The 14,731-nt window shown below is 42.9% G+C and overlaps 1 protein-coding gene across 1 annotated transcript in view; it reads left to right on the top strand.

The window, feature by feature from the left end:
• Positions 1-14,731, top strand: part of KLHL6 (kelch-like family member 6) — a 57,010-nt gene that overhangs the window by 20,306 nt on the left and 21,973 nt on the right. Inside the window, exon 2 of the mRNA XM_010855661.1 lies at positions 429-594. Coding sequence (XP_010853963.1) covers positions 429-594 — 166 coding nt within the window. The remainder of the gene's footprint in view (positions 1-428; positions 595-14,731) is intronic.

The following is a 14,731-nucleotide window of genomic DNA, read 5'->3' as shown; positions in this document are numbered from 1 at the left end:
AAGTCCCCCTTCTAGAAAGTACATTCTGTCACTAGGGCTCCCTCCTGGTGGATCCTGCCTCAGTGAGTACAGTTTCTGGGAAAAGGCTTTGGCATTGTCACAAGCCTCCAGAAGAACCCCACACTTTGAGCCAGTTTAAAATAGTTCTAGATCCTGCCAGGTGAGCCAGTAGGGCTCCTGGTGTCCCTTGAGGTCTGAGACTGACTTGGGAACCACACTTGGGCCTAGCAGAGCAGGACACGTCAGTTCACTAAGCACTCACGGGACATCTGGCGCGTGCCGGGCACTGAGGGACAGACAACAGTCACTCCGGGTCCGGACCTTGCGCACCTTGCTGTCCCACCGGGGCAGACAGGTCTGAAGGGAGTCTGTTTAGATTTGGAGCCACGGGTCTCAGTTGGACTCATGTTCACACATCTCTCTCCCAGGGCCATGTTCTGCAATGATTTGAAGGAGAAGTATGAGAAGAGGATCATTATCAAAGGGGTGGATGCGGAAACCATGCACACTCTTCTGGACTACACGTACACCAGCAAGGCGCTCATCACCAAACAGAATGTCCAGCGCGTCCTGGAAGCTGCTAACCTTTTCCAGGTGTGTGAACAAACAGGCCCCGTGCTCTCCTCTGGAGAGAAGAAAGCAGCACTTCTCTGGAGATCTGCCTGGTCTGGCGCCCAGGCCTGTACCTGGGGCACACGCAGCTGGGCCTGTGCTCACTTGAAATGTCCCGAGGGATGGTGAGCTGAGTCACTGACTCCTTAATGAGATGAAGCCAGGGGAGCTTGGTGCCTAGAATCTATACTTGGTTCCTGACTCCAGGAACAATGACTATGATTTACAGAAGCATAATTAGAGTGCGGGGGATGTGGGGGAGCTGCAGTCACCAATTCATATCTGTACCTTCTACTCCTTAGCACAACCCAGGGTAGTCACTTTCTCCCACTTTATGGGTGGGTAAATTTAGGCACATAGCGAATAAGTGACAAGGCTGAAATTTGAACCCTGGGCTTTCTGAGCCCAGAGGCCACCTACTTTCCACTATACATGCAGCCTCTCAGGGATCAGTGTCTAGACTTCAGGGGAAGCGGGAACTTCACTGGTCAGCAATCTGTGGTGGATGTGAAGAAGAGCACTTCTCATGAAGGGTATCATGAAAGATAAATAGAGAACCCTCAAAGTTGTCTTATTGTTTACATCTAACTATGTTTCTGTCTGATTATAATAATTATATTTAGTTTCATAAAATAATTAGACCCATAGCTTCTGTCAATTGTGTCTACAATTATCATAGGAGTTCCATCCTGAGTTACCATCTTTGCCTAGGTCTAAGATTACACTTTGAACTCAGTTCCACTGGGTTATGACAGAGATTCTCCCATTGAGGATGTTGAGATTTATGATAAACAGAGTCCAGGGACAGGTCAAGATCATTCCCAGGGACTGCAGACGAGCATCAGATCTTGTCTGGGAGTTTGGAAGTTGGCATACTCTTGGATAATCAGTAGGTCAGAAGTGGAAAGGGACAGAAAACAGAGTCTGGGAATGTGGGGTCTAGGGCAGAGATCAGGGACAATGGGATTATCTTTGTTGAGGCTGGAGTTGAGGCCGGATTTAAGAAGCCCAAAGGGAAGGAAAGTGGAAAAAGGGAGAAAAATCAACCATGAAAAGGTACTATGATTCTAAGCAATGGGTCTCTGCAGGGTTAACCAATTTTATTGTCTCAGTTTCCTCAGGGTATTTTAAAGATACAGAACAAGTTATTTCCCAAAGGACTAGTCACACCTTATCTGGCTATGTCGCCAAGTCTGTTACCATCTGTACACCTAGCCCCTTGCCCTTATCTGTCATTGTCTGCTTAAACCCTCAGCCTTATTCACTGGCAGGGAAATATCCTGTTGTGTGGAGGGAGGGGCTTAGCAACCTCATGCTCAGCATCCCTTCTACCCTCTATTCTGCCAATCTAACTTCAGGGAAATCCTTCTTGTGTCATGGATCTAGTTCCGCTTTTATGCTTTTTCAGAACTTTCTCTTACAAGGCAAGTATCCTCTCTTCACCGATGCCTCCCAAAGGACCACTAACTTTGAGAGAATCACCTCATTCACCATAATTCAGTCAAGCCACAGTTGTCATTGTTACCTTCATGCTAATCTCCTTTCCTGGGACCCAAAAAGGGTAGTTGACTTGTCTAAAGATGGACAGGTAACACTGACAGTAATAACAGTAATAGCAATTATGGCTTCAGGTATAGTGCCTGACACCAAAGTAGATGCTTAATGAATATAAATTTTATTGAGCACTTACTATGTGCTTGGAGTGACAGTTGGATCTAGTAACCAGGTCTTCTGTTTTTCCCACTAAGTGAAAATTGGTCCTGTATGATAGGCTGAAGAGATAATGTTGTTTTTCAAAATGCGGTTTTTTAATATTTATAAATTGTAATAACATACAAACTCACTTCAGAAATTAGGAACCCATACAAACAAGCAAAAAAAAAACAACCATAAAAATTACCTACAACTGCCTTCTGTTCAGAGACAATATAGCAGCTTCCTTGCTGTATAGACTTCAGGTCCTTTTTTGTACAGTAACTTATACAGAGAGAGTTAGCAACTTAGAGCAAAGCTTGGAGCCAGATTGCTGGATTTAAATGCCAGCTCCATTGCTTACCAGCTGTGTGGCTTTGGGTGTGTTTCACAGTTTTGTTGTGCCCCAATTTCCTTGTCAATAAAACAGCCAAACCAAGGAACACCAAGGAAAGAGAAGATAGGAGAGACAGGGTATATAGAGGTGTGTGTGCGTGTGTGTGTGTGTAAATCTTTACTTAACCCCTTTACTTTAAGTAAGATGTCCTCATGTGTCTCCTTCAGCTTCTGGTGTCCCTGAGTCCAGAACCTTTCTCCATTGGATAAATCTTGTTAGACTGCAAGCAGTAGGAAGGATAAGCAGAAGGCTTAACTTCTTAAACCAATTCCCTGCTGTCAGCCTCCATCTATCCTGGAATTCTTGGCTTGGGGAGACTTTAATATTCCTGCTTTTTTGGGGTTCTGAGGGACATATTTAGTGTGCCCTCTCTTGTCTCAGCAAAGTCACTTACCAGTCTTCATACTGTGTGGTTTGGGGTTACTGATGTCTCTTGGTTTCATTGAGGATGGAGTTTGTGTTTCTGTTTCTTGTTCTCCTTTCAGTTTGGGGTGATTTTCCAAGCAAGACCTATAAAAACCCTTTAGATCGTAAATAATCTTTTGTGATAATATTACAAATATTTTCCATTGATTGTATAACTCATAATTTTTAGTTATAGTTTTTTAATGTACAAAGTTTAAAACTAGTATTTAGTCAGATAATGTTGATCACATCTTTGATGGTTTTTGCCTTTGGTGTGCATTTTTAGAATGACCTTCCCCATTGCTTGATTACGTACTGACTCACAAGTTCATTAGTCTTGTTACCTTTAAAGGTTCAATACCTAAATTTTTAATATATCTGGAAATTATTTTGGCATACAGTTGTTTCCTCTTTGTCTTTGTTTTCTTTTCATTTTCCCTCAAGTGGTGAGCTTCAATGGAAAGTTTAATGAGATTTAATGAGAGAGTTTGGAGAGGAGGACGGAGATATGCTAGTAGAGCAGGCTTTATTGTTTTTTTATATATATAATTTTATTTATTTATTTATTTTTGGCTATACCGAGTCTTCGTTGCGGCACAGCCTTTTCTCTAGTTGTGGAGCACAGGCTCTAGGGCACGTGGGCTTCAGTAGTTGTGGCTCCAGGGTTCTGGAGCTCAGGCTCAATTGTTGTGCATGGGCTTAGCTGCTCCACGGCATTTGGAATCTTCCCAAATCAGGGATCGAATCCTTGTCTCCTGAACTGGCAGGTGGATTCTTTACCACTGAGCCACAAAGGAGGCCCCCACTTTTTTTGATACTTATTTGGCTATGCCAGGTCTTAGTTGCAGTATGCAGGATATTCAATCTTTGTTGCAACATGCAGGATCTAGTTCCCTGATCAGGGATTGAACCCAGGCCTCCTACATTGGGAGCATGGAGTCATAGCCACTGGACCACCAGGGAAGTCCCAGGCTTTGTTTATTGTTGATTCTCCTATTCTGATAATCCCTCACCTCAAAATTTTCCAAATCTCATTTACTTTCTAGGCAAAAAATAATAAGTTTCTCTCTGAGGCTATTTTACTAATTTTCCTATGAGTGTTAATTCTTATGAAAATAAGAAAAGAGTGCTGTGAGCTTTTGGACATCTATTTAACCCACTTTCTGATTGCTATTGCTTCTGGATACTTTCTTTAAAGTATCAGACATAGAAAACTGATAATATTTTCATGCCTGGAGGCACCATAAGGAACAAAAGTTTATAGGTTGTTGAAATCACTCTGTGCTTTTAAAATATTATTTATTTTTTTATAGATAAAACATATCTATTCTAAATCAGAAATATAGGGAGATACAGTGAAACATTTGCCATCTTCACTGATAATTTTCTTCCTCCTGTTTTGCTATCCTTCCTATTCTATGTATGTACCAGGATAAATGTGCATATATTACCCTCATTCATTGCTTCCATTTTTTTTCTATTAAAATATTATTTATTTTATTTTATTTTTTAACTTTACAATATTGTATTGGTTTTGCCATATATCAACATGAATCCACCACAGGTATACACGTGTTCCCCATCCTGAACCCTCCTCCTACCTCCCTCCCCGTACCATCCCTCTGGGTCATCCCAGTGCACCAGCCCCAAGCATCCAGTATCATGCATTGAACCTGGACTGGCGACTCGTTTCATATATGATATTATACATGTTTCAATGCAATTTTCCCATGCTTCCATTTTTTAAACAAAAGTGTTGGCATAGTAAACCCTCCATTTTGATGTCTTGCTTTATTTGGCTTCACTATAATTTTTGGAGGTTGTTACAAGTCAGGATGTGTAGAGCCGTCTTATTCTTTTCAATGCTGGATAATATCATTGGGGATTTCTTTAGATGTCAAACATATACAGTTATCTGTAATAGTCTCTTATAAGGCAGGGTGGCAGAGCCGAAGGAACATGGGCTTTGGAGTTAGGCAGAACCTGGCTTTAAATCCAAGTTCAGGGAAATTCCCTGGTGGTCCAGTGGCTAAGACTTCATGCTACCAATGCAGGGGGCCTGGGTTCAAACCTTGGTCAGAGAACTAGATCCCACAGGTCACAACTTAAAAAAAAATCCTGCATGCCTCAATGAAGATTGAAGTGCTGCAACTAAGACCCAGTACACCACCCCCCAAAAAAAATCCAAGTTCAGTCACGTGTTTTCTGTGTGGCTGTGGACAAGTTATTTAAATTTTCTGAGACTCAGCTTTCTAAGTTGTAAAATTAGGGTGACAGTAATGGCTACCTTCCAGGGAAAGTATGCCAGAGCTGGCATTTTATTTTGTCATGTTAGAACCTCCACAGAAGTCTATCCCACCCTGACAGTGGGACTGAAGTCAGCATGAATCAGATTACTTTGGTTTCCCCACCACAGCTTGTAGTAAAGGTTTCTTAATTGTCACACCTTTGATGTGACTCAGCTGCTCTCTAATTTTCTGATTCTCTTCTCAGGTTGCCTTTTACTCTCTTCCTGTTAAACATCGATTGCTTCCCTCTGAGGATTTCCCAGTCCAGAAAGGCAGAAGTGAGAATTCAGTTGACCAAGCCAATCACCACTGTTGGTGTTGGACAAAGGTTTTTCACGGGAGGTCACTTGATGAGTTGCTGGCCCGTTGACACTGATGGCCCTTGGGTCAAAGGCCATTGGTGTGGCATGTGTGCGTGCACGCTCAGTTGCTTCAGCTCTGTCTGACTCTTTGAGACCCTATGGACTGTAGCCCACCAGGCTTCTCTGTCCATGTGATTCTCTAGGCAAGAATACTGGGGTGGGTTGCCATGCCTTCCTCCAGGAGATCTTCCTGACCCAGGGATCGAACCCAAGTCTTCTGCATCTCTTGTATTGCAGGTAGATTCTTTACCCACTGCACCACCTGGGAAGCCCAATATTTATATATAGTAGTGTGTATATGTTAATCCCAAATTCCTAATTTGTCTCTCTCCCAACCCTGCCATCCCCTTTGGTAACCATAAGTTTGTTTTCTATGTCTATGAGTCTATTTCTGTTTTGTAAATAAGTTCATTTGTAACATTTTTTAAAATTCCACATATAAGTGATATCATATATTTGTCTTTCTCAGTCTGTTAGTTTTCTAGTCTTGAACTTAATCTCTGTTCTGAGCTCCCCATTCTACCAGTGGCAGAAACTGTAGTCAACATAATGATAACTCACTTCGGGAAAGCCTTATCAACTCAGGATTTGGCTTGCTTAGATAGTTCCAGCAGAGAAGGCAATGGCATCCCACTCCAGTACTCTTGCCTGGAAAATCCCATGGATGGAGGAGCCTGGTGGGCTGCAATCCATGGGGTTGTGAAGAGTCTGACACGACTGAGCGACTTCACTTTCACTTTTCACTTTCCTGCATTGGAGAAGGAAATGACAACCCACTCCAGTGTTCTTGCCTGGAGAATCCCAGGGACGGGGGAGCCTGGTGGGCTGCCGTCTATGGGGTTGCACAGAGTCGGACACGACTGAAATGACTCAGCAGCAGCAGCAGCAGATAGTTCCAGGGTGCATTTACACTGTGGAAGGACACTGTAATAAAGAGGTATCTGGCCCAGGCTTACCATGGTCATTTGCATCATCGGTTCACGCTGGCACCTGCTGAAAGTCTATATTCCCATCAGTCTCTCTCTTGATCATCAACCCCTTCCCTCCTGGCATCAACTGAAAGTCCTTAGATCCATCTGGTTCTGGTCATCAGTCCTTGCTGGTCATTTTTCATTTTCCTTGTCCTGTTTTCAAGGCCTCTTCAGTCTGCCAGTACTCCCAGCTACTTCCGTGTCCCTCTAAGGAGCACATAAGAAACATCCATTTCCTCTCCCATGAGAATCTTTAACTACAGGGAACTCAGAGCAACTGCCTTAGGTTCCCTTTGTCTAAAAACAACATGTTCTAGTTTCTCTTCTGCTGCTACTATTCCGGTCTGCTGCTTTTCTGATTTCATCTTGGCAGTCAAGGCACACATTCTTTTGTCCTCATATCCACAACCTTAAGGCCTTCCAGCACGCCCCTCACTCTGGACTTCTGGCCTGCTTTGAGAGGCAGGAACCATCCTAGGGGCCCACACCTGCTTCTCACTCAATTACTAGACTTCTACTTTCTCCTGTCTCTTCCAAGAGAACTGGTATTTCCTCCAGTGTGAGAAAAGCTGAATCTTATATTATTATCCAATCTCCTATTACTACTGTTTTGGCATAACGTTTAAGCCCATGCTCTTAGTATTTTGGAGTTTGAAGGTCAAAAGGCCCAGTTATTACTAATTGGTGGTTTCAAAACTATTTTTCTAGTATAAGTTCTAAAAGTATATTTAGAAACACAAAAGCCAAAATTGTCTTCTTTCATCTGCTCTCTCTCCCTTCTCTGAGTCAGTAAGCTGGAATGCCCTACTTATTGTTTACAAGTTGTGGAATAAGGAAGTGAGATGTGGGGTTTTAGTTGTAATGTTATCCACAATGCTGCCAGATTCTGACTTTTTCTGCTACCTAACTACACAAATTACTAAGTATCCACTGTGTGCAAGGTACTTTGTGAGTCGCTTTCAGGGTGAAATAAAGATTAAAATTGTAAATATAGATCACATATAAGTAGCAATTTATCACATTCTTTCCCCTACATGATCCTATTTGATAATTGACATTAGTTCTGAGCATGAGCAGGCCAGGGAATACCCTGATAATGAGACTGTAAGGTGGGTTTATTATTCCCACCACTTTCTAGATGTGGCTTAGATTTCAGTTAATCAAGTGGCAGAGCTTTGATCTGGGTCTAAACCCAGAACTTCTGGCTCCTGTACCTGCCTCCATTACTACTGCTGAAGACTCTAAAACGAGAATTCCCAATGAGCTTCCAGACCCCGAGGCAGAATATAGAAATTTCTGGCTCTGAAGAAGTTGGACTTCATAGAATGGGTTGGGTTTCAACAAGTGGCAGCTGGGTTTGGAAAAATGTATTTCAGGCAGAAGGAACTTTTAAACAAAGACTGAAGGTTTCACCTTCTCTATCTGCTGTCCCACTTGTTGCAGCTGTGTGCATGGACCTGCTTCTTAGGACCTGGCTTCTATTTATTTACATGCTTCTCTGCTGTATACAAGTGTTCTCTCTCTCTCACACACACACATACACACCCAATCCCCCCAAATCTTGAGCTATGTCCCAGACACCATCATTCTGTTTAATCCTTATAATGGGGTCCCTCCCCGGCCTTCACACTCTCCCTGAGCTGAGTCACTAAGCCACAGCTGTACCACTTGCCCCTTGAACCTTCATGTGGCCCACATGTACCCGCTATTGCATGCCACTAGCCTGTTGGGGCCTGCGTTGTGTCCTCTGGGAACTCAGGGGCTGTCTGTTGCCTGAATCTCTACCAAACTTGCCACACCCGTGGGCACTGCCCCTTAGTTTTCATTTTGATTCCACTTATGAGGTAAGTGCATCTCTATGCGCCTCAGGCTCCCAGCACCGGCTCCACCTTAGTGAGTGGACCCTTTGCAATTCTTAGCTCCTTCCTTTCCTGCCCACCCTGTATAGCTTCCAGGAAGCAGCAGATCTTTCAGCCAAGTCTAGAGCAAGGACTGAAAGTCTGAAGGGAGCAGATGGCTTCCTAAGGTGGGAGAGTGCATTCCCATAGAGTCTTAGGCTGGTGTCTGGCTTGAGAGATATGAGCAAAGGCAGAAGATTAGAATCTGTGGTAATTTACAATTTGTATGAAGACTACTCGTTATTACCAATACAGACCCCACAAGAGAATGGCTTGATGTTTTGTATCTGTTGTTTGGGAAGACAAAATAGTGACAAATATTTACAATGAATTCAGAAGCACTTTCCAATAAGTTTTAATTTTGTTGATCTCATCAACAATTAACACACTCTTCACATATACTGATTTGTTGGGGCTTGAAGTTAAAAATATCAATGTCTTTATAGATCACTTGCAAGGACTCCAAGGCAACACAGGGACTGTGGTCAATAGGATTCCTGATTTGGACCAAAATAGGACTTACGTTATTCTGGAGTGGATTTGAAGGAACCTCTAGTGAAATGTGGAATCACAGTGGTGAGAGCCTTTAGGATGCCTGGTTCTGGAGAGTGTACAGGGAGGCAGCAGAGGAGCTGTGGGGATGGGGGGAGGTGCATTCTCTTTGAGGCAGACACTTCTCATGGGAACTGCAAACATGTTTCAAGTGGTTTCTTTGATTGTATTTTTAGTCTCCCTGCTCTGAGAGTCAGGTGCCTGGGTGTAAACTTTTACTCACATGCTGCCCACTCCAAATAGGAAGTTGATTATCTGTTACCAATATCTGTCATCACTCAGGTTTAATACATAAGTTCATGTGTAATTGGGACAGACCGAGATCTGAAAACTTACCCTAAAGTCCTAAATAATCTAGAATATGAAGAAGCAAAACCAAATATTTTTAGAGAAGTTTCTTGCCTCCATGACTGGCTCAGTAGTTTCCCAGCCACTGGCTGGGATCCCGTGGTTCTGATTAACACTACCCTCACACTCAGAAATGTTTCAGTTCAGTTCACTTCAGTCACTCAGTTGTGTCCGACTCTTTGCAACCCCCTGGACTGCAGCATGCCAGGCCTCCCTGTCCATTGCCAACTCCTGGAGTTTACTCAAACTCATGTCCATTGAGTCAGTGATGCCATCCAATCATCTCATCCTCTGGCATCCCCTTCTCCTCCTGCCTTCAATCTTTCCCAGCATCAGGGTCTTTTCCAATGAGTCAGTTCTTCGCATCAGGTGGCCAAAGCATTGGAGTTTAAGCTTCAACATCAGTCCTTCCAATGGATATTCAGGACTGATTTCCTTTAGGATGGACTGGTTAGATCTCCTTGCAGTCCAAGGGACTCTCAAGAATCTTCTCCAACACCACAGTTCAAAAGCATCAACTCTTTGGCTCTCAGCTTTCTTTATAGTTTAACTCTCATATCCGTACATGACTACTGGAAAACTATAGATTTAACTAGTTAACTATAGATTTAACCTTTGTTGCCAAAGTAACGTCTCTGCTTTTTAATATGCTATTTAGGTTGGTCATAACTTTTTTTCCCAAGGAGCAAGCATCTTTTAATTTCATGGCTGCAATCACCATCTGCAGTGATTTTGGAGCCCTCAAAAATCAAGTCTCTCACTGTTTCCACTGTTTCCCCATCTATTTTCCATGAAGTGACAGGACCAGATGCCATGATCTTAGTTTTCTGAATGTTGAGCTTTAAGCCAACTTTTTCACTCTACTCTCTCACTTTCATCAAGAGGCTCTTTAGTTCTTCTTCGCTTTCTGCCATAAGGGTGGTGTCATCTGCATATCTGAAGTTATTGATATTTCTCCCGGCAATCTTGATTCCAGCTTGTGCTTCATCCAGCCCAACGTTTCTCATGATGTACTCTGCATATAAGTTAAATAAGCAGGGTGACAATATACAGCCTTGACGTACTCCTTTCCCAATTTGGAACCGGTCTGTTGTTCCATGTCCAGTTCTAACTGTTGCTTCCTGACCTGCATATAGATTTCTCAAGAGGCAGGTCAGGTGATCTGGTATTCTCATCTCTTTAAGAATTTTCCAGAGTTTCCAGAAGTGTTTATTGAAGCACATTCTGGGGGGAATGTAGGCAACTTGGAGACCCTCCATTCACCCTTGTCCTTACAAGTTCTCTTTGGACTCTCCTGGAATTTGTCAGCTTAACAATGCAACAGTTACAAAAGCAAGGTGAAGCTCAGTGAGGAGAATTAGCCAGGTGCTCTCCAGTATCATTTCTACCACCTACCAACTGTGTAACCTTGGGCAACACACCTGACTCTTTGAATTCTCTCTTCCATCCTCTGCACCAATGGTAATACCAATATCTACTTTAAATGTATTCATTAAAAAAAGAAAATTTATTCATTAAACAAAATAGTGCATGAGAAATTATCTAGCACAGATCATGGTACAGACTAAGTACCCGAAAAATATTTTTTTCCTCTTTCTCTTCTTCCCTTCTTTCTCTTCTTTTGCCAGAGTTTGTGCTAAGTGCTGCTGGAAATAAAAACACAAGTATGACCTAGTACGTGCCCTTGAGGTACTGGACCATAGTACAAAATAGAAATGTAATCATTGTTCTACTTGAGGGGCAGTGAGTTGGTTAGTAGAGCCCAGAGGAGGGAGGAATTGATTCCATGTGGGGCCGCTGGAGAAGCCATGAAGGAGGAAATGGCTTTTGAGAAAGAACTTCATGAATAGATAGGATTTCTCCACTTCTTTCCCTTTCCCTTCTCTTCTGTCTCCCTCCTTTTGTTTTAACCTAGTATTGAGCCAGAATAAAAATGTCCAGAGGCAGGGAAGGCTCCAAGCACAGTCTGATTAAGACCTTGGCTCTGTGTCTTTCTGGTCCTTCAGGTTGGCCGTCCCTCTTGTATTGGTTTTGTCCTCAGGTGGATGGATACCAGAGAGCAACTCAGTGTCTCCTGCAAACACAATTCCCAGAAAAATTCCATGTGTGCAAACAAATTTTCCACACAATGTAGGGGTTCAAAAACTTGTAAGAACATCCATTGGTCCCAGATTGAACAACTCTGAATGAAGAAAACATCCTGTGTAGATAAAGTGATGGCTGTGGTACTCCCTTCTTCCTCCTTTTTGAGGGAAACTTAAAAGGGGAATTCTCAGTTGTAGATGGGATGAACTCTCTTGAATCGTTTCTTTAAAAGTGGGGCTGCAGAGTCAAACTTGCTTGGGTGATGGGAGGAGGATTTTAGCAGGTAGAGATGAGGGACAAAGGTGGTCCTGGCTGACGAAATGGTGTGAGCATAGAAAGCTGCTGTGATAGTGCTGACAGGTAAGCTTAGGGCTGTTTTCAGAAGGTAAGTAGACAGGTGTGACTCCATCGGGGAGAGTCCCAGTGCTGGTGTATACGCACGGTTTGAGGGGTGAGGGTAGACGTCCTCAGTCTAGGCAGTGGCATCACTGAACTCTGTTACACAGCGTTTATCCCAGCGGTAATTGTACACAGTCTGTAGGATTATTTGATTCCTGCCTGCCTCCCCCACTGTCTGCCTTTTCCAATGAGCCTGGGCACTGTATTTCTTTCTGCTCCCCTTGGTACCCCCAGCTGAGAGCCTATGATCTAACAGATGCTCAATACATATTAGGGAGAAGAACAGGTGGATGAACGGTTTCTGAGTGGGGAGAGACACGTGTGGGCCACTGTTTCTCACACATGTGAACTTTGGTACTTGATTTTATGCTCTTTCCTGGTTCCCTTTGCTCATCAGTGGTCATCATGCTGGGGTAAGTACTGGCATCTTGTCAGCTGGGCCTTCCTGGGTCTGGACAGATCAGACCATCTGAGTTCTCCAGTGAAGTGTACAAATCGCCCTTGGCATCTGCACACGAGCCCTTGTCCTGTGCACATACTATTTGACTGGAGGTGACTTGAAATAATGTAAGAACATATATTTTTGGAACAAGATAAGACTTTCAGCTTTTAGCTCTACCTCTCATTTTAAGTCTCTGAAGAAATTACTTCACTTTTCTGAAACTGTTTCCTCATTTATAAAATAGCAGTGATATAATAACAAATCTCTACTTGGTAGTGTTGTTGTATGTATTAAATGAGCTGGTTAACGGAAAGGACTGGCACATAGTATGTGTTATTTATTTATTTTTACATTTTATGTTCTCGTTGTATACTTGAAAATCACAAGAAAATATTTATTTTATTTTTTCTGATTTTGAAAGCAACTTCCTGTTCAGTGCAGAAAACTTGATCTCTACAGCAAAATCTAAAAAACAAATTAATAACTTTATCTGCAAAACTTAGTTGAGATAACCACCATTCGCATTTTGATGTATTTCCTTCTAGTGTTTTCTCTATTTGTGAGTGTATATAGAATAAATAGATAATTCCTCCACAAGACACGAAACTGGAGGGGATACAGAAAGGCAAAAGTGAAAAGTAATTCTCCCTCTCCACCCTGATGCAGGCCCCCAGTTCCCTTCCCCAGAGGCAACCACTGTTACCGGGTTCTGAGGTGGCCTCCCAGAGATAGTCTACTTATTTAGAAAATCGATTTGATTTTCATACCACCTTTCTCTCAGGCAAATGCTGGCAAGGTGTACCTGCCGCTTTGGTCCAGAGCTTGCCATTTCAGTGAGTTCCCTTTCAGCCCCCTCAGAGGTCTCTGTGGGCAGAGCCACACAGGGCCCTGGTTACAGCTTCTGAGGGCTCAGCGAGGTTTGGTCTCAGTTGTATATTTTTACTCTTTGAACCGAAAATCTGCAAACAACTAAACAGGTGTTAGAGTTCTGTCTCAACTGTTTCCACAGTTGCTCATGCGAGGAGCAGCTCTACAGGCGGTGGGGGCCAGCAGAACGGGTGGTCCGAGGCAGAGTTTAGGCTTTCTCCTCAGGGCATTTACCCTCAGGTCAATGATTTCTAAACGGACAATTGAAAAGTGTAGTGTGACAGGGAAAATTAATATTTTGCCATTGAGATTGATCCCCCCCATCAGGAACCTGTACCTCCTAGAGTGTTCTGAAATGAAGGACAAACCCTAAGTCAGTGTGGTCCACCCTAAGACCTGTCCTGCCCCCTCCCTTCAGGCCCCAAACCCTGTCATCCCCAGCTCCCATCATTAGAGTTTCTTGTCTGCAGGCTGCACCCCCACTCCCTGTACTCTGACTAGGCCCTGTCTTTAGAGCAACCCTCCCTACCAGGCCCTGTCTCCTCAGTCTCCTTCTTTCCATCTTTCCTCTATTGATCAAACCAATAACACTGAGAACTTGACTCCTTCAAAGCTAAGATCCAGAGAGAAGCAAATAGAATGGACCGGTGCATTTGAGACCCTATGTCTGTAAAACGAGTATTAAATAATATAGTAGACACAAAAGGACTCTGTCACTGTAAAGTGCTGTATACATATATAAGACTCACATTCTTATGAAGAGGATGATAATTTAAAAATAAGACATGGAAACCAATTAATTTTAAAATTAATTTTTCATCACAAAAGTGTTACTTATTCATTTTAGAGGATTTGACCTGCCTCTTGAGAAACCTATATGCAGGTCAGGAAGCAACAGTTAGAACTGGACATGGAACAACAGATTGGTTCCAAATAGGAAAAGGAGTACATTGAGGCTGTATATTGTCACCCTGCTTATTTAACTTATATGCAGAGTACATCATGATAAATGCTGGGCTGGAAGAAGCACAAGCTGGAATCAAGATTGCCGGGAGAAATATCAATAACCTCAGATATGCAGATGACACCACCCTTATGGCAGAAAGTGAAGAGGAACTCAAAAGCCTCTTGATGAAAGTGAAAGTGGAGAGTGAAAAAGTTGGCTTAAAGCTCAACATTCAGAAAACTAAGATCATGGCATCTGGTCCCATCACTTCATGGGAAATAGATATAGAAAGAGTGGAAACAGTGTCAGACTTTATTTTTGGGGGCTCCAAAATCACTGCAGATGGTGATTGCAGCCATGAAATTAAAAGGCGCTTACTCCTTAGAAAGAAAGTTATGACCAACCTAGATAGCATATTAAAAAGCAGAGACATTACTTTGCCAACAAAGGTCCGTCTAGTCAAGGCT

The sequence above is a fragment of the Bison bison genome, unplaced genomic scaffold (genome assembly GCF_000754665.1).
Source record: "Bison bison bison isolate TAMUID 2011002044 unplaced genomic scaffold, Bison_UMD1.0 scf7180017864367, whole genome shotgun sequence".
In the NCBI taxonomy this organism is placed as follows: Eukaryota; Metazoa; Chordata; class Mammalia; order Artiodactyla; family Bovidae; genus Bison; species Bison bison.
This window is presented reverse-complemented; position numbering and strand designations above follow the sequence as displayed.